This window comes from Trachemys scripta, chromosome 1 (assembly GCF_013100865.1).
Source record: "Trachemys scripta elegans isolate TJP31775 chromosome 1, CAS_Tse_1.0, whole genome shotgun sequence".
Taxonomy (NCBI): Eukaryota; Metazoa; Chordata; order Testudines; family Emydidae; genus Trachemys; species Trachemys scripta.
Genome location: NC_048298.1, coordinates 114,969,739 through 114,990,638, shown reverse-complemented (window position 1 = coordinate 114,990,638; position 20,900 = coordinate 114,969,739). Strand labels below are relative to the sequence as shown.

Sequence of the window (20,900 nt, the reverse complement as noted above, 5' to 3'; positions counted from 1 at the left end):
TCCACCCTGATTGAATTGGCCCTGTCAACACTGGTTCTCCACTTGCGAAGTAACTCCCTGCTCTCCATGTGTCAGTATATAATGCCTGCATCTGTAACTTTCACTCTATGCATCTGAAGAAGTGAGGTTTTTACCCACGAAAGCTTATGCCCAAATAAATCTGTTAGTCTTTAAGGTGCCACCAGACTCCTTGTTGTAACTGTGGCATATAACCTATTACTTAAATCAGCTTCTGTACTAGATGACTGGAGGATAGCTAATGTGATGACAATTTTTAAAAAAGGCTCCAGAGGCAGTCCCAGCAATTACAGACCTGTAAGCCTACTTTCAGTACCAGGTAAATTGGTTGAAACTGTAATGAAGCACAGAATTATCAGACATATAGATGAAAATGATTATTGGTGAAGCATGATTTTCTTTTACAAAAGCCATGTTGACTCGTCCCCAATCTACTAGAATTCTTTGAGGGAGGGGTCAACAAAAGGGTGATCCAGTGGATATAGTATACTTGGACTTTCAGAAAGCCTTTGACAAGGTCCCTCACCAAAAGCTATTATGCAGAGTAAACAATCATGGGGCAAGAGAGGAGGTCCTCTCATGGATCAGTAACCGGTTAAAAGACCGGAAACAAAGAATAGGAATAAATGTTCAGTTTCCAGAAGGGAGAGAGCTAAATATGGGGTCCTACCAGGACCTGTACTGCGACCAGTGCTGTTCAACATATTCATAAATTATCTGGAAAAAGGGGTAAACAGTGGGATGGCAAAGTTTGCAGAAGATACAAAATTACTCAAGATAGTTAAGTCCAAAGCTGACTGCGAACAGTTACAAAGGGATCTCGGAAGACTTGGGTGAATGGGCAACAAAATGGCAGATGAAATTCATTGTTGATAAATGCAAACTAATGCACATTGGAGAAAACAATCCCAACTAAATGTACAAAATGATGGGGTCCAAATTAGGTGTTACCACTCAAGAAAGAGATCTTGAAGTCATCATGGCTAGTTCTCTAAAGACATCTGGTCAATGTGCAGCAGCAGTCAAAAAAGGTAACAATGTTAGGAACCATTAGGAAAGGGATAAATAATAAAAGAGAAAATATTCTAATGCCACTATTTAAATTCATGGTATGCCCACAGTTCTGGTCGTCCTATCTAGGGGGGAAAAAATATATATATAATAATGAATGAAATGGAAAAGGTACAGAGAAGGGCCACAAAAATGATTCTGGGTATAACAGCTTCCATATGAGGAGAGATTAAAAAGACTAGGACTGTTCATCTGGGAAAAGATGTGACTAAGGGGGGGCCTGAGAGGTCTATAAAATCATGAATGGTGTGGAGAAAGTGAATAGGGAAGTGTTATTTACCCCTTCACATAACACAAGAACCAGGAGTCATCCAATGAAATTAACATGCAGCAGGTTTAAAACAAACAAAAATAAGTACTTCTTCACACACTGCATAGTCAATGCGTAGAACTCGTTTCCAGGGGATGTTGTGAAGGCAAAAACTATAACTGAGTTCAAAAAAGAATTAGATAAATTCATGGAGGATAGGTCCATCAGTGGCTAATAGCCAAGGTGGTCAGGGATGCAGTCCCATGCTCTGGGTGTCCCTAAGCTGCTGAGCGCCAGTTCCTGGAACTGGTGGAGAGTAGATAGATCACTTGATGATTGTCTTGTTCTGTTCATTCCATTTGAAGCACTTGGCATTGGCTGCTGTTGGAAGACAGGATACTGGGCTAGGTGGACCATTGGCCTCACCCAGTATGACCGTTCTTATGCTAATATATGTTGTGCTTTTGGCTTGGTTTTCATTTAAACTTAAGGCCCCTTTACACCATTCTGGCAATTAGAGGTCTTTAAAGTGGGCATAAATTACATTTACACTCACTTTAAGGGCTTTTTACACTGCCAGAGCGGTGTAAAAGAGCCTTAATGTAAATGAAAATCTGGCCCTCTGCCTTTTGTTTTTAGCAGATTCTTGTTTTGTGACACCCATTGTTACCAAATTACTTCATAACATGCAGATTGTTGGCTGATCGATGTGTGCTCTTTGTATAACTTTACTTGGATGTTTGACCCATATCTTTATCATGGTTTTCATCCCAAACTCTCTCAAGTGATCTATGAGCTCTATGCAAGATTCATTTCTTTCACATGGAAATGCAGCCACCTACTGGGAATAGAGCATCAGCTATTGACCAGTGCACACCAACACTACACATCATCTGAGGGCAAAAAGTGAATAATACCATCCTAGCTAATTGAAATTACAGGGAGAATTGTGATTAGTGTACTGACCAAATTCTAACCAGAGTTAAAAGAATGTTTACAGGACCATAAATAGTGAAGACCTCTGTTTTGTTTCATCTGAAAAATGACATCTCCCACAGAAATACCCCTTAGCACCTGCTGTAGCATTGGTTAGATATTGATTCAGAGGGTATTGCCATAGTAGGAGAGAGAGAATGCAACAGCATAAACTGAGGAAAGCTCAGTGATGCACAAATATTGGAAGGCTGGACAGTTGCTGGTTTTCCTTTGGCTCGGTAGTAATGCACAAACTCAGGGACAGGATTTGAAGTTACATGGAAGGTTTCTGAAGATGTTGTGAAGCAATTGACTGAGATTTGAGCACTGCCTTTTCTTCTTATGTATGTGTTACGCATCAGCTTCAGTACTGGCGTAAGAAAGGCACAACTTCTACTGAAAACAATGGGATTTTGCATCTGCTTATACTAGTACTGAACTGTTTGCAGGTAGTGTCGGGGATGATGTTGTGGATGAATTAAAGCTGATGAGGTAGGGACCACCAGTTAATGGCTCTCACTGCTGCTCTTAGATGTTTAGTGTAAATTCACATTAGACTGGTGCTGCTTACACCTACTTAAACTTGTTTTATGAAAGTTTATGCCATTGCTCATGTAACTACTGATTTGACTCACTCTTCCATGTGGGGTGCATTTACTTCGGCTGCATAGGCCTTGCCAAGGTTATGGGAATGGGAGACAAGTGCATGAGAACACTACCTGCCCTTAGCATAAAGTAGTCTTTCTTTGCCTGCTGTGGATCAGTGCTCTGAAACCAACAGCCTCTGGGAGCACAAACACTGTCATCCAGGCCTCTGCAGACCTCACTCTCTCTGTACAGGTAGCGATGGGTACACGCCAACCCCTGAATGCTCGGAGCATTCCCTGCTGCCTCCAGCCTCTTGTCCCTCAACACTCACGGAATTACTGGTCCTGCTAGTCCCAAGAGAACAGTGCACACCAGTTTGTAAGATTCAGTTTAGGCCCAACACTTGGCTTAATACCACAGCTCTTAAGCTTATTCTTGTTTTCAGTATAAATATATCTATCATCAAAGTATGGAGATTCATGTAATGGTGAGTAAGAATATTGGAAGTGATTACATATAAAACATAATTGCAACACCTAGAGCAGTAGTTCTCAAACTTTTGTACTTGTGACCCCTTTCACAGAGCAAGCCTTTGAATGTGACCTCCCCATATAAATTAAAAACACTTTTAAATATATTTAACACCATAATAAATGCTGGATGCAAAGCAGGGTTTGGGGTGGAGGCTGACAGCTCGTGACCCCCTCATGTAATAACCTCGTGACCCCCTGAGGGGTCCTTGCCCCCTGTTTGAGAACCTGTTCTAGAGACTAAATTAACAGATTAATCTGTTTAAAGAAGTTTATTTCACTCAAAGTTCTCTTCAGTATTTTCAACCAAGCCTGTTGAGGCACCTTTTTCATGAAGCAAAATGCTGTCCTTTTACTCCCTCAGTGGAGGATGACTGGGCATCCCCTCTGTCTCCCCAAATGTACTCAAGAAAAACTTTGATATGCACCTCAAGGTAATGTTTTCTTCCTCTGCTTTTTCTCTCTTCCTGTTGGTTCATTTTACAATCCATCATTTTCATTCACTTCAGAGTGGTGAAAGGGGACCTATTGTGAATGGGACAATATTCGATTTACATCTAAATGGATAGACCTCTCCAGTCTGTCAGACAACCTCCTTGATATAGACTTTGAGAGCATATTTTTCAGGGTGTGTGTATATACATAACTCCTTACATAGTATCTGCATACATTTCACAGTGATAATGACCAGTGTGACACTGGCTTTCATTTTGAGATCTTACTGTACATTCTTGGAACCAGAATGTACATACAGAATCCAGAGATTCCTGTAAATCCTCTGCACTCCTTTGCCGGTTGGCATTAATTAGTTTTCGGGTCACAGTTGCATGTTCATAAACCATTTCTTTTTTGTTCCTAACTTGTGAAAAGTCTAAATGAGAAGTCTAAATGGTGTTGTTTCAAATGCATTGTAGGTCGAGATGACCAGAAAGCTGACTGCATTTTATATTATGGTTTTGGAGATATATTCAGAATCAGTAGCATGGTAGTGATGGAGAATGTGGGGCAACAGAAACTATATGATATGGTATCCTACTGCCACAACACGAACAAGTAAGTTATTCTGGCTTTCTGATTGTTTGTTTGTTTTTTTTATTTTTTAAATATCTATAAACATGGAAGAAAAGTTATTAATAAGGAACAGTCATATATGCCAGGATTTGTATGTCTGAAGCTCATCACATTTTATCTAGCATATGAAATAAGAGTGTTAACTTACCACTCACTGTCTCTCGCTGTTTTAAAAATGTGCATGGAAGAAGTAGAAGTAGTTGTATTACAGCTGTAATACAAGTCAGCCTAAAGCACGTAGGTTTCAAGCCCCTTTCAGTGTATGTAGCGGAACATTTTGCTTTTTTTTGCTTTGAGATATCAATACATAATAGTCATACTGGATCAAAATCCTGTTTAATCTGATATGCTTCAGAAGAAGGTGGAACTCCTGCCCTTGACAATGTTCTTGGCCAGTTAGTGAATACTGTACAGCAGGGGTAGGGGAAAATCTTCTTGGCCTAATCTGACAATCCAATTGATATTCTGAAGCATTAGAATCAATCAATAGTCCTTGTTATTTTCATCCTACTTCCTGGAATTGCAGATGCTGTTCATTTTCATGTAACTAATCTTCTTTCCTATTTTAAATAAGCTGTTCACTCAGTCATAGCAGTGAATGCCATAGATATTCATATGTTGTGTAAAACAGTATTTCCTTCATCAGTTGTGTACTTCTTGAGTGACCCCTTTTTCTTTTTATGAGACCAGGTAGGATCACTTAAGTCACTTTCTCTGTACCATTCATTTGGTGTTATATATATGTGCATCTGCATTTTACAATCTCCTCTTATTCTTGCCTCATCTCTAAAAATATATCTATACTCTCAGGTGTCGCCGTGTATTGATTGCTCAGCATTTTGATGAAGTGTGGGATTCTGCAAACTGCAACAAAATGTGTGATAACTGCTGTAGAGAGAAGCTTTGTAAGTAAACTGATGTTTAATCTGAAAGCAGATAGTAGGGTTACTATATGCTTCAAAGAAATGTCCAGTCTAGACAAGGTGTTTAAAGCTGTCTGAAAGGGGAATTCAACTAATAGGTCAATCATATATGCAGGCTAGTAGCACTGCCTGTTTAAGGTTGCTCAACACTTCCCATTGCAAGACCCTGTTTTAATTTGCTTATAAATTTGCTTAACTTTAACCATTTGGGCCAAAATGTTCTATGCTGCTGGGTATCTTCCTTAAGCTGAATTGTTAAATTTCAGCCAAAACAGTTCAGCTGTTTTCAAGAACTAGACTAAGGGAGAACATGTTGTTTTGCCCATGTTAAAATATATTCTGATGTCCTTTTCTTTGAGAAGCTCTAGTGCCCTAATGCTTTGCAGCTGGCACTTGACATTTGGCCAGGGGTAGCTTTTGTGTCAGATGTGCCTTTTTGCTGTCCCTGTGCAAATCTGCCCAAATTTGCCTTCTCTTTGAAAAAATTAAGTTCACACATGGAGACTTTAGAATTCAGCAGCTAAAAACTCTGAAGATTCCATTCACACTGGGCATGCTCCAGCCCCCAGACCTCCTATGTGTGATCAAACTACACATGTGTTCCCCACAGAGCACTGAGCATGCTCTAGTCCAGGGTTGTGGATGATCAAAAGGACTTTCCCTGTAATTGCTGCTCTGGACTGAGGTTGGGCCAGGCTCTGGAACTGAGAGCAGGGAGGCTGTCTGGGCTGTGCTCTCAATGGCTCTCTGCTGGTGCCCAGGCTGTATGGAGGAGAAAGGTGCCTGATTTAAATGCAGAGGGGACTAGGTGGAGATTGGGGGTGAGGGAAAGGAGTTGGGTGGGGGAAGAGAGAAACTGGGAGTTGAGATGTTTGGGACTGACTGGGAAAGGAGACTGAGAGTTGGGATGGTGGGGAGGCAAGTCTAAGGATTGCAGATTGGGACTGTGGTGGGCAAGGAGAATGGGATTGGGATGAAGAGCCAGGACTGGGATAGGGGCAGGTTGGAGGGGATGGGACAGAAAGAGGAACAGGCAGAAGGGTCTGTGCCCACTGGAGCATGCTATTTTTCAGAGTCTGAAATGGAATCAAAGACTCCAGTATCTCACCATTCCTCTGCTATCAACAATTAAACACGCTGGCAAAGTGTGTGTGTGTCATCCCCCCCATCTAGTGCTGGTCCACATAGAGGATGACCACCTACAATTATTCTGTTACTTTTGCACTGAATGAGGCAGGAGTCCCGTGGGAAAAGTAGTGTGTGATCATGTATTGAAAGACTGATCGCATTAGGGCTACAGGCTTGTCATGATGGTGGAAAAACTCATGGATATTGTGGCTTCTCTGTTTGACTACCCTGTGGAAAGGTTCTTGGTGGGTCTGGGGGGAGGAGAGAGGTTGGAGAGCAAGCCCACCTTGCACTCACCCTACAGTGGCAGTTCCTATCCTATGGGGCTGGGCGTTGTGGGCTGGCACGTGAGATTGCAGTGCCACTCATGTTTGGCTCTGCCACCCCTCTGTGACAAGTGGTGAGATGGCTGAGCCAAATCTGAGTGAGTGGTGTTACAACCAGGTGCACAGGGTTGCAGCACCATTCACTCAAATTTGACCCAGTCACGACGGAGAGCCGGAAGGGCCAAACCTGAGCAGTGCTGTCATCCCGAGTGCCAGGTCACAACACCTGGGGTAGTGAGCCGAACCAAGCCCTGCAAGACACAGGAGCTACTGCCACCTGTGCCTGAGGTGTGTGGGGCAGGCTCATGCCCCGCTTCCCAGGATCCCCCTCTCACCAGCCCAGGATTATTATTGCAGTGCCAGAGTAGAGGTGCTGCCGCGAGCAGTTGGTGCCTCTTTGGTGTGGTGAGGAGGCAATGGACGACCAGGGCACTGGGACACTATAATTTTGAAGTAGGATAGTTAAATTTCATTTGTCAGGGCATTTTTTTAATCAAAAATCACAGAACAGTCACTGAACCTGTGACTTTTACTAAATTAACTATGACGACTCTGATTTGTGATTTTAAAAAAGTGCCATGACAAATCTGCAGCCCTAACCATCATACATATACACAAGGGGGCAGAACGAAGGTTACAGGCAACCTTAATTCTGGCATTTTGTAACTTTTGAGTGCTTTTCTTTGCAATCTCTTAATAATGTTTTTTTAATGTAATTATATTAAGAATACAGAGAGTACTCAAAAAGGAGGGAATCTAAACACAGCAGTCCTACCATTTACATAGCACCTGTCATCCAAAGATTTCAGAGCGATCTAAATATCGCAATAGCCCTGTGTAGTATCAGCTTGGAGTAAATCACAGAGAATCCTGATTCTCAAGTCCCCAGCTCTGATCACTAGATTACCTTCCTTCCCTGTGCGCACTTTTTTTTTTTTTTTTTTTTTTTCCTTTCAAATGATGGGCTGGGAGAGACACGTAGGAAGATTTTTGTATTACTTCTTTGGGATACAATTTTTGGAATTTGCTTGTATACAATACTATTTTTTTATTTTTATTTTTTGTAAGTATTGAAGTATTAGATATTAATTAGAGATGAGGCTTGAACAGTAAAGTTTAGATCTGGAACTGAACGTAAGCCAAGTTTGGATATTCAGATCTTGGGTTTTCGTTTGGACCTGTGTCTAATAAGAACTGGTCAGTGAGAAATATTTGAAGGATGACCTGTCTGATTGCTATTTTATTCTCAGTCTTCTGACACAGTCATGCCAGTGGGGAGACTTACCTTAGTAACATTAGGTTGGGGTCTGTGAAACTTGCCATGAAAAAGACACTCCTTTCAGTGGCCCACGTTGGATGCTATTACAGCCTGTCTTAGCCATTTTTATCCATTTTCCCATTGGAATAAATTTGTTTGAGACTTTTCTGTTTAAAAAAATGTGTATTCTGTCTCTAGTCTGTAAACTCATTGAGACAAGAAATGTCTTATGCTGTAAAGCTCTGTGTAACTTTACTTTGCTCTGTAAATGTTTCAGAACAAATACCACTGTGGAGAGAGAGAACCCAGTTGCAAATAATATATTACTTAGCTTGTGAGTCAGCAAAATGCCACAAATAACAAAAACATTAAAGTCACACTACACGTCCAAATGAGATTTAAATTGCTTTTTACCCTAAATTAGGAGACTTATTCATGACAAGCTACTATGAAATCCATTTTTAAAAAACTAGCTGGATGTATCAGCTTTATTATTTGAAATGTCAGTGTTGTTCCTATTCCCATTAGAAGGTAGTTGGGAAAGGTCTTGAATTCTAGGTAGAATTTTAATCCTAAAAGCTTCAGTAGTATATCAGCGCTTCAGATTACTGACAAAATAACCAGCCTGAACCTGCAAAGACTTGAGCACATGCTTAATTTAATGCCACTGAAATTATTGACTATTCAATGTGTAAAGTTCAGCATATATGAAAGTCTTTTCTGGGTTGGAGATTAAATTATTAAGTACAAGCATAAATGTGACTTGTGATTATCATGTATTGTTCAAACATCCGAGTTCAAAAGTTTACAGCAGTATAGAATTGTTATATTTTATTGAAAAGTAACACCTCTGGCACAGTATGCTTTGTTTTGAAGTACTAGTCCTCTTCTTTTCCTTGTAGCGTTTGAGAGAATGGATGTAACCGGATACTGCAGGGATCTAATCAGAATACTAGAGCAAGCGGATAAGATGAGTGAAAAACTCACTCCACTGAAATTAATCGATGCCTGGCTGGGCAAAGGTGTGTCAAAGTTAAGAGTGGCTGATGTTGTTCCTCCAACACTCCCTCGTGATGAACTGGAGAGGATTATTGCCCATTTCATTCTGCAGCAGTATCTGAAGTATGTGTGACCATTCATTCTTTCCTTTGAAATCTACTAATTACGGTAAAAGCTGTGTTATCCGGCACTTTACCAACCAGAGAGCCCTAGAAACCAGCATTTCTGATATCTCCCAATACAAATCTTCAATAGGGTTGCTAGGTGTCTGGTTGTCCCGGCTGCTCCATGCGCTGCCCCCGCCCCAAGTGCTGGCTCCGCAGCTCCCATTGGCTGGGAACCGTGGCCAATGGGAGCTCTGGGGGCAGTGCCTGCGGGCAGAGGCAGTGCGCGGAGCTGCCTGGCTGCGCCCCTGTCTAGGATCTGAGAGACATGTCGCTGCTTGTGGGAAGCCACCGGAGGTGAACACCGCCCAGATCCGGCACCCTGAAACCCCCTCCTGTGCCCTAACCAGCACCCCCATTCCCCCCACATGCTGGATAACAACACTTTTACTGTACTATTATCTCTGCAACAGTGCTGTTTTGGTATAATATCACAGTAGTGGATGTTTTAGCAATTCCTTCATTTCAGAAGCTGCTAATCTGGCTATAAAAAGTTTGCACAGAATATTATTTTTCTGTTTACTCTTGAAAAATCATCTCTCATTTTTAAGACAAGTTGAAAAATTAAAAAAAAAAATAGAAATTTGGCTTAAAGTAACACTTTTGCTTTTGTATTTTTTTTTTTTTTTTTTTTTTTTAAAAAGCAGCTTTTTATTTATTTATTTGGGGGAGGGGTAAATACTAAATTTTTTAATGATAGTCCCCAGTCCTGCAAGGCACAGGCAGAGGCAAACTGGCTGCTGGACTTGTGCAGCACCATATTGACTGCAGTGAGATGGGAAAAGAAGGTTGCTTGTGCAGAACCTATTGCAGTATTAGGGGTTTACTGTGGCATGTGAGACTTAAGAAAACACAATGAAAATGGCACTGCTATTCCATGTATGTGTGCTGCTTTCTTTTCAAAATAAGGACCTCTGAATATATGGGACTGACATCCCATGATCCTAACTTTCTATCTTGAACAAAAAATTGACAAAAGATTTACACACTTGACCTAAGTGGACAGGAATGTTGACTGAGTCAAAACATTTTTTTTTTCTCGCTTAGTGTCCAGATATCATATTATTTGAACCCCACTAGACCAATGAGAAGTACTGAAAAGTCAGCAAAATGAAATAAGGTATTAAGTGCCCACTGTAAGAGCCAATCCTGCCAACTCCCATTTGAATTCACTGATTATTTGCTTGCATAGGTGCAACAGGATCAAGGAATTAGTGGGGCATCTGTTCATAACAGTTCCTACGTGTCTCCACATTTCTCCCTTATATCTATTCTACCCACTCTACTCCTGTTTCCAGTTTTTTCCTCTGACTGTGGCTTAACTTTTGCAGAGAAGACTTCAGTTTCACAGCATTTGCTACAATATCCTACTTGAAAATAGGACCCAAAGCTGATCTGCTGAAAAATGAGGCACATGTTATCACCATGCAAGGGAGATCAAACAAAAAAAGTGTTGGCAAGGTATTTGTATGTGTATATATATTGACTACTTCTATGATTATTTTTCCATTAGTATTCACCACAGCTGGTTAGTGCCTGTTTATGATGTGCAAAATTAAGAATGTTTTCCTCAGTGTATTTCCCCCTCTACCTCATTAAATATGTTTCTTTTGATCCTTTGGCAGTAGTGTCTTTCCAATTACACATCTTAAGATGCAAAATGTAGGAGGGTGAGGAGGAGGGGGAAAGAAGTTCAGTACAGATTAAAAAAAAAAAAGAAAAAGTTCAGCAGTGTCATGTTCTCTTTACACTTCACCTGAGCGAATTTACTCATTCTCACTGTGTGTAATGCAATGGAATTAACATGAATGATGAATGCATTTAGAATCCTATTTCAGCAAGAATATCATTCCAGGTAATATAAATATTAAACCACAAGACTTGGAATTGTCACTGTGAGGTGTCTCTTACAGCTGTCATAAGTTACGGATTCCACGTTAGGCACTATAGTGATGTTGATTTCTATTTGAAACCCTTTTGACAATAAGAAGTCGAAAGCTATGTAGCTATAGCAACATATTCTTTCCAGTTATACCTATACAAATCCTTAGCAATGCTATCAATTTTAGTTGAGGTAATAGGAATTAACAGCTTGTTATGTAACAAGAACTTGGACCAGTGTTTAGACTCATTTAAAAGAATTGTTGCTGTAGTCACTATTAAATATAACTGAATCAGTCTGTAAATGCTATTTCAACTTGCCTCTCTATCCCCAATTAAAATACAGATTAACAAAAGAGTGGCACTTCCATTAAATTAGGGACCACTTACATTCTATAGCTATTTGGACATAAAGTTAAAACAGGTACAGATCCTGCCACATTTTGCTCATGTAAGAACTGTGCCATGTGAGCAAGAGTTTATAGAATCGGACCCTTAATCAGTTCTAATGAGGCTGCAGTTGGATGGTCAACAGCCATGTTGGCTTTATCATTAGCAGGAATTGGTCATTTTAATGTGTGAAATAATTACTCTGACTAGTCTGAAAATCTCAAGTATTTACATACAATAGCTTAATAGAATGTGTTGTTGCTACATCATATGTATTTGTCTTAGATGTTACTGCCTTTAAAGGGGTATTTCAGGTTCAGCTGCATCATTCTCCTGAATGTAGCAGGTACTGTGCAGCATAATACACTGTTAATGCTGCCCTGTGTGCATTATCTTTTGAAGAAATGCCACAGGAACCTCTCACAGATGCTGTTGTAAAGGAGCAGAACAATGGCCACAAAAAGAACTCCTCTTTGCATCACCCTTAATAAAGCTTAATCATTATAGTACGTTCTCAATATGTTCTGAGGAAGGAGAAAGAGAGGCTTAGTCTTAATTGAGCTGTGTTTATGATCCACAGGTCAAATCTCCTCAGTCTTCTAATTCTGGAGGAATTGGTGGAAACGTACGAGAAGACATTTCTGAGACTGTCCAAAACTCTGCTGCAAAGAAGACAAAAGCACAGAATCGGCGCCATTGTGAGAACAAACCTAAAGCAAAGAAGCTTAAGCTTGAGGATGACGACGACTAGCTGGTAGTCCTGTACTGAATTTTACAATGGAAAAATATATCTAGGATCCCATCATTTCTGCTTCTCTATGAGAACTCGGTACAGAAGTATAATTTGTATTTTATTAATTGCTGCTTTTAAATGCAAAGGATTTGTGTGTCCATCAGAAAGGTTGGGCAAAAAACAAATATATGCAATTTCTGAACATACAAGCAGACAAAAATCTGGCATTATGCAGTTAAGTAGACAACAGAGAAACAAAGGGTTATCCTCAAAATAATCAGTCCATATCTGATGTCTCCTGCAGATCATTTCCGTATATATTGCTTTTTTTCAACCCTCTTTATTTTACAAAGCACACAGTGTCTGATAGTAAAATATACTATAGTAATGCACTTAAAACTCATATAAACATAAAGCATCCTCATTATACCCTCTAGCTACACTGCTTCTAATGATGGGGAAAAGCAAATTAAACAGTATATATTCACATACACAACAACAAATATATTTATCACATTATCTCTTAAAAATTGGGGTCATATCTTCTTAAATTTCTCCTGCTTGTTGTTCAGATGAAAAAATTACTCTTTCAAGATCTGTTTAAATGTTAGAAAAGGGTATATTAGTTTAATGGTTGTATTTTCTAAGCATGTGAAAAAATTAGGTGCCCTACTCCTACTGAACTACTGAAAATCAATGGGCGTTAGGCACCTAATTCCCTTGTGGGCTTTTCAAAAGCATGTTATTTAAAACAAAAACAAATCAAAAAAACCCCCACTTCGTTGCTCTTGAGCATGTTTCTTTGGTTTAGTTCACGTTGTATTATTTGGAGTATGTACAAACAACAATTTCACTAATGAATCTGACCAAGAAAAAAAATAAGTCATTACCTTTAAACACAAACTATAGAACTAGTTCAACATACCTCAGCTTGGACCTCATCCTGCTCCCATTGAAGTCAATGGGAACCTTGCCATTCATTGAGGAATAATTAAGTCTAAAGTCTCACAGGAACACACATACTTCTGCTCCAATCTGTGCTGTGGTAGGATGTGGACAGTATTCTCTGATCTGTTGGCACATCAGTACTTCATGGAGGACATGGAGCAGCTATGGAAATTTTGTTTTCCAGTACTCACACTGTTAAATCTTTTAGTCCTAGAATATGGCCTACATTAAATTTATCTCCTGCAGTATAGCCTCTCAATCCTAATTTTTTTAGCTTAACCACTTTGTCTCTGAGAAACGTACATAAATATTCATGTATGCACGCCTGTTATTTTTGTAGACAGCAAAGAGAGCACAAGTCACTGAACAATCCCTATTTGTAGAATACTGCTGATAATTATTGACAACAGCTTAGATGATATTGATAGCAAACAAGGCAGCTTTTGTTGGCTCATCTGTCAGAAATTAGGAAGTAAATCGGTGTTTCTAGCAGACAGAAAAGAACAAAATTTACTAACAAAGACCTTGGACAAGATCCTCAGGTGGTGCAAGTTGGCATAGCCCCACATGTCAAGGGAACAATCAATGTGGATTTACACTAGCTGAGGATCTGGTCCCTCACATTCAAATTTCTACAAGAGAACATAAAAAAACGGTTCCAATCAAGTTAAAAAATGATTTTAGGGAAAGTTTGAGATGGCACTCTAGCTGAATGTTATCATTTTTGTTTGCAGTGACACCCTGGAAGCTTGAAACTGACATTTTCCTTTGACTAACTTTATTTTATCTTAAATATGCATCCAAAGGTTTGATGATGTAAGGTTACCAACAGCCCTACAATAACAATCAGGATGATCAGGAAAGCTGTGTGCATTAGTCAATCTGAGAAAGGATTGTTACACATTAAGACAATTCTATCTGTCATTCCTAAATCCTGAACGTACATGGCCTTGCCTATACTCATTAGAACTGTGCAAGTAAAAGCATCCTGCCATCAGGCAATATGCTATGTGGCCACTGCAGGTTTTGTAAAGTGACTTGTTAGGATTCATCCTTGCCTGTAACATTGCCTAAGGAAAAATGCCCCAAGATTTTTTTTTCTTTGCATGCACATGCTTTAAAGTGTACGTATATTTTACATATGTATATTCGAGATGGACCCAAGCCCCTAGAACTTTGGTGAAGTTCAGATCTGGATCTGAAATTTGACGCAAGCCCATGCCTAACATTTTTCTTATCCCATATAAACAGAGATTTTACATTTTACTAGTGAATTTTGTCCTGGTGGGCAATCTGCAGATCAGCTACTTAAAGTAATGCTGTTGACATGAAAAAATGCAGATCACTGAAATTTAGTAGACAAAACTTGCACAAATAGATGAATCCCTTTAATGGGGTGGCATAAGGAAACTTCAGAGGCTGCATTGTTGTGCTGGCTTATGCTTCTGGGAATGGTTGTCCATAGCAGGTTCATCCTTAATGTGCTAAGTGTTCTTTGTGGCGCTGAACTAGTTAGTCAAAGCTGTAATAATTACTGAGACCGAGATGATGCTGAAAAATGATCTATTAGATCACAGGGAAGGTTGGTGGTAGGACAACACCTGGTCTTGATAAATATTCTGAAAGTGTGGGGAATTTGGTAATTTCTGACATACAGCTAAAGTTTGTAGTTTTGGTATTTAACTTTTGACTATATGTACACTGGCCCTGGAATAGAATTTGGAAAGTGAGTTTAAATATTGTTCCAAACAAAACTAATTTTGAATAATTTTTGGCCTGTTTTGCTGGAAATACATTCAAAAACAGTTTCCAAATTCTGTTCCAAGTTAAGCATTGACCGGGCCTGAGGCTGAAGGTGTGGGAGATTTCATCGTAGAAGGGAATATATGAGTAGAAAATTAAGTGTTTTTGAGAGATCCCCACCAAACCATTACTCTTGCTTTTTGCTATAAATCCATCCTGGTGGTTTTTCCACCTATAAGCTTGCAGAAAGTCTAGTGTTTAATTTTTTTAGTATTGTACATTAACAAATCACAGTGGATCAGAATTGAAGTGAGTATAGAGTAGGTGCCCAATTCTACATAGCATATGGCTTAAGACCTAAAAGCAGTACTGGTCCACCCTACTTTTGTTATAACTTCAGGATAACTGCCAGGCTTTTATGCTAGCAAGCTCAAATGTCAACAATTTTTAATCTCAAAGATAAGAGTACAAATGTTATGTTTTTTATTAAATGTAGACAAAAAGTGGCCTGTAAGCACTTGGTTGCACACTGACATTCTACCCACACATGTGCACTTAAACAGGAAATATTTTCATAGAAGTGATTGTACTGACTTTTTGCACTTTGTTACAGAACTGGGCATTGTATTTCTTTGGAAGCTCACTATTTTGCTTCAAAATGTTGTGTCTTGAAACAATTGCTGTACTTGGTTTTATTTTGTGTATCTGAATAGTATATTTTAACTATGTGCTTGATATATAAAAAAAATAGCTACAGTAATGGAAAACGGATTTAAGATGTTGTCTTGTTCCCCTTCCCCCTCCCTGGCATCTGCCTCACTTCTTCTGTGCCATTATCTCTAACTTGCAAATGGTATCTGACTTGTTGTTTTTAACATGTAGGAGTCTCACAGAATGCTTTGTTTAAATCGGCTAAGCAGGAAACTACCATTCCCATCAGTTCGCTTCCCACTGACCATCTATGATGGATGTCATCCCATTCCCCTGGTTCATAGTGGGAGGAAGCAGAAGAACCTGACCCAGCAAATAATCTTGCTCTCAAGGAGTGGTGGCTGCATGGTAAATTTGGAGTAGCAGGGAAGTTGAATGCAGGGGAGTTATGGGTAGAGCTCATACTGTGCATGAACAGGTTGTGAGTGGTAGATATTGCAACCAGATCAGGTAGTGCAGAACCTGTGGGCAAGCAGCAGAGACTGGGCAGGAAGCAACTGCAGAGGAGCCTCAATAATACACTCCACTAACAAATCCTGGCCTTAAAACCTGAAAGCTCCTATTTGCCTCTAGCAGAGATTGGACTAGAAAGGCACCTAGATACTAGACCTGAGGAACCCTAACACCCACCGCCCTCCCCTCACCAAGCCCAACTATAGGGTTATCATATTTTGAGTGTCCAAAAAGAGGACACTCCACAGGGCCCGGGCCCCAGCCCCGCCCATGCCCCTGCCCCAACTCCACCCCTTCCCCAAAGTCCCCGCCCCAACTCCGCCCCCTCCCCTGCTTCCCGCGAACATTTGATTTGCGGGAAGCCTGAAGCAGGCAGCAGGTAAGCTGGGGGGAGGAGGCGCGGCCCCGTCTGCCCCCCTCCTCCCCAACCGAGCAGCTCCCTCCGGTGGCTGGCCCCGGCCCCAGCCTGCCTCGGCTTGGGCCCTGGGGTGCTGGCCCAGGGCCGGCCCCCAGCCCAGCTGCCCCAGCCCAGCACTGCCGGCCCCACACCACCGAGCCCGGCCCAGCACCGCCGGCCCCTGACCCAGGACTGCCGGCCCCGCACCGCCGGGCCCGGCCCAGCCCTGCACCCCCGGCCCAGCACCTACCTATTTTCCCGGACATGTTCGGCTTCTTGGGATTCCCCCCTGGACGGGGATTTGAGGCCCAAAAAGCTGGACATGTCTGGGAAAATCCAGACGTATGGTAACCCTACCCAACTAGGAACCACTGTAGTTCCACCTTAAATTGCAACTGTCTAAGCCACTGTAGCTAGAGTATTTGCAACCTTCCTTTAGCCATGTGTATGAGGAGTTGTTGGGACCCATTTGGTTTAAGTGCCTAGAATTTGAAGTGCCTTCAGTGCTTGGCACAGGTGTGGTACACTTGGTGTGCTACTAGGTACCTTAGAAGTTTGGTGTACCACAGCAGGAGCAGCTATGGTACATCAAATAATTGTGCTATTTCTTATGTCAGATATCCTTACTTGCAGCTACTTTTTAAACACACAAACTGTTAATTAGGAAAATTTTGGCATGGAGGGCTTTAAAAAAACAGTAACAAATGGATATTTAGCTGTTATGAGAAATTTTGCTGCATTTTTTATAAATTTATAAAATTAGCATTTAGCAAAGTCTTTTGGCCAACTTCATGAAAATAATTATGAAGGCTAGAAATGTGTGCAAGCCCCTCAGCAAAATCTCAAAAAATGTTTAGCTATCTTTTATCCTATGAAAGAAAACAGAAATATTTGACATTGGGCTAGAGTTTTCTATGACTGAGGTCAAACACGCACAATTCTACCAGTAGTGTTTGGCTAAATTCTGCAAGTTTTATTATGAGACACTTCTTGACGTTACTGCATTTTTCCAGGATAAGGTTGGCAGGGCTGGGCCTGATCAGGGCTGTGATTGGGCTGTGCTGGTATATCAGTCCCTCTTTCATGCTACAGCATTGTTCTCCACAAGATTCCATTTGTAAGGTTCTGTGGTGTGGTTGTTGAGTACGTTTGGGTCACTTTTTCAGAGCTAGCTGTTACACTGATGTTTGTTCATAGAACCTGAATCAATAGCTCAGAGGTGTGAACTACCTCATTCATTTTAATAGATGTTCATCACATGCTTAATGATAATCTAAATGTTTACATTTAATTGATTATTCAGTGATAAGAGGAAAAATCAAATTATAAAGATCTGTATAATCTCTTGGGAACAACAGCTTTTTTTAGCCATACTAAATGAGTGGGTGGGAGAGAATACCACCACTTCCCTCCCCAAACGTTAAGAGCTCTAGCAGGTCTGAACTCACAGAGAACCAACCTAGCAGGTCACACAAACCACAACCAGGGGCAGCTAACCCTATGAAGCCCAGTAGATCTGATGGGCTTCATATATTCAGCCCCCACAAAAGGTAACTATATTCTGAACATCTGCTGTCTCCTGTTAATGGTACTTGTGTGGGCAGAAATTACAATATCACTACCTTCTCCTGCCACACATACTTTTACCTCTGGGCCTCATCCTTCAAACATTGAAGTCAGAGGTTGTTTTTTTTTTTTTTTTAAATAATTGCTGCACAGAAACAGTAGGCAGGTAACAGATCATACCAGAATGCTGGAGCATGCTTTGGGGCATTACATGATGGCTATGAAAAAAAGCTACTTTTCAACGTGTGGTTTTGATCACCTTAACTATCCTTTGCTCCCTTACCAAACCTTCATATATGTCTATATTAACAGTCCATACCACCAAAGAAAATCTTCAAATAATGATTTTTTTAAAAACTAAACTCACCTTTCTCTTCTCTTGTCTTCCGTGGTACAACCTCCCTCCCCTCCACCAAAATAATTTTTTATAGCTGAATTTAATAAGCAAGTGACTTCACGTGCTTAGATGTAGATTTAATAGGAGCAGACATGATGCACGATTCCTCACGCAGCTCTGACAAATCACCTACATAAATATGCATTTGTCAAGATTTTTAAAAAAATAGGTACCTACAACAAAGCTATATTTAGGTACCTATAAGGTTAATGTGCTCAAATTTTCAAAACTCTTACATGCTGTATTTATCTAACAGCTTTTCCAGTTGGTTAAAACTACATTTATCTTCTGCTGCTTTGGCTAGGGCCGGGCCACGAAGGGCAGTCACACCTACGTAGGTTAGTGCTTCATGATAAATAACCTTTTCTGTGAGGAGCTTGGATTAAGTTTCATCCTTCTCTCATACAGTCATGCTTTCCACACACACCCCTTTCTCTGAACAGCAGGTGTCAGTGATGGAGCATCTGTAATAATGCTGAACTTCCTTGTTTCAATATTTTTGGCTCCGAGCCCTAGTATAGTTTTGGGAATAAATGTAAGTCTAACTAATTTTCCATTTAAGACCATTTTTTTTCAGAGATATTCACAGATACCAAAATAGTTTTTATGCAGTACAAAACTACTGTTTTGATTCATCTCTATTGTTTCTTGTAGTAATTTCAATGTCTTAAGATTAAGCTTAAAATTTCATACAGGATTAACCACCACTTAAATGAAAGCTTCCCTTTAAGTGAAATTAATTCACTCCTGCTCATTTACGAATGGCAATGAGTACTACATAATTAGGCTAAAGAGATTTTTTTTTTTAGAAGTTGCAATGAAAATGGCTATCCTGACTTAGTGGCGTGCACTGTACTGTCAATTTTAAAAAGAAAAAATTGCTTTGGAAATGAACTTATTTTATATTAAAATATCTCATTGCTGTAGCTTGCACTGTAGAATACAGGGAAGATATTTAGGAATAGCTTTAAAGTTCTTGGCTCTTTTGAGCACTTATTTTCCAGGTTAACAGATATTGAAAGCTAGCTATGCTTGAGATTTGAGTTGGTTTGCACCCTTACATCACCATTTATAACATGCTGCTTGTATAACTTCCAACATACTATGTGCTAGATTGTTATAGTAAATTTATTTTAATAGCAGAAATAAAAACATGTAATTATTTTGCAGCTCAAAATTAAATATTCCATTGGCAATTGCCACAATACAAATTTTAGGCTTTAATACCTCCAAACTCCCCCCCTGGAAACAAAGTGCAAATAAGTCTGAGGGAGAAAAAACGTCTTAGCAAAAACAAGCCTGCTTTAAAAGTGTCTTTCTTAAATGACAGTGTCAGTTACCTGGGAAGAACCTGCGCACACATTTGGACACAAGGGGCCACAAAGAACTTAATGCGTGCCCTGGACTTCCTCTTTGGGAATGGGCCAATGAAAATTTGTATAATGCCCAAACTGACATGATGTGGCAGTTACCAAGAGTAAGGCTCCTCCAGGGGATCCTTTTACTGCAAGTCTTCCTGCAGGTGATGTTGAAAATGCAGTGTGACTGCTACCTCTTTCTTTAAATGCCTTTGTGCTCTACCTGCCCAAAGCTGCTATCTGACACTTCTAGGACAAGCCAGCGCAGTACTCCCAAAACACTGGATTTGCTAGGTTAAGAATGACAAGGAAGGAAAAGCCAGTTGTCAAACAATATATAATTCCAATCGGGTTGCCACAGTTCAAGGTTTTCAAGTACTATATTACTAAAATGTGGAAAAATTCTTGTTTTAAAAAAAACACCACCACCCAATGTGATTTACAGTAGACATATATACACTTTGCCCTGATATGCTGAAGAATTTTGGTTTTTTTTGTGCTACTCCATTTCAGCACATATCTCCCAACTGCCTCTTAATGTCTGGCAGCACCAGCACAATATTTTCACTCCAGAATTGTAATTACACTTGGTTACTTGATTTCTGTAAATTGAGTAAACTGTTATATAAACCACAGCACTGGAAGTTCAAACTCTAAATAAGATAACGGAGAGCAGTGTTTTTGTTTCAGTCAAAATAATCCTCTATGTCAACATTTGGATTTAGGAGATCTTCTCCATATGCTGAAAGATCCATCTGATTTAAAATCAAGTTTTCAAAGGTTTCTTCTAAGTCTGTTTCACCAATCAATACAGCTCCCATCATTCGTCCATTCTGCATCACCACTTTGATGTATTCTTGCCCTTTGGTACACCTCAACATTAGTTCATGATCCAAATCCAAACCCTGAGCATTGTACTTTCCCAAAAGTACCACCTAGAGATGGGGCGAAAAATTAAGATATTACAAGAGGAACACAATGATTTGGAATCTTCTCTTTGCTGCAAATGCTGTAAACTTCAA

The 20,900-nt window shown here is 40.1% G+C and overlaps 2 protein-coding genes across 4 annotated transcripts in view; one reads left to right on the top strand and one right to left on the bottom strand.

The window, feature by feature from the left end:
* Positions 1–15,939, top strand: part of RECQL (RecQ like helicase) — a 33,363-nt gene extending 17,424 nt beyond the window's left edge. For all 3 annotated transcript variants that reach the window (XM_034782306.1, XM_034782315.1, XM_034782322.1), the window contains 5 exons: positions 4,347–4,485; positions 5,314–5,408; positions 9,041–9,260; positions 10,633–10,762; positions 12,153–15,939. In XM_034782306.1, the coding sequence (XP_034638197.1) occupies positions 4,347–4,485; positions 5,314–5,408; positions 9,041–9,260; positions 10,633–10,762; positions 12,153–12,323 (755 nt within the window). In that variant the 3' untranslated portion in view covers positions 12,324–15,939. The remainder of the gene's footprint in view (positions 1–4,346; positions 4,486–5,313; positions 5,409–9,040; positions 9,261–10,632; positions 10,763–12,152) is intronic.
* Positions 15,940–19,630: 3,691 nt separating this feature from the next.
* PYROXD1 (pyridine nucleotide-disulphide oxidoreductase domain 1) overlaps positions 19,631–20,900 on the bottom strand; it is a 40,099-nt gene continuing 38,829 nt past the window's right edge. Inside the window, exon 12 of the mRNA XM_034782295.1 lies at positions 19,631–20,813. Within this exon, the coding sequence (XP_034638186.1) occupies positions 20,565–20,813 (249 nt within the window). The 3' untranslated portion in view covers positions 19,631–20,564. The remainder of the gene's footprint in view (positions 20,814–20,900) is intronic.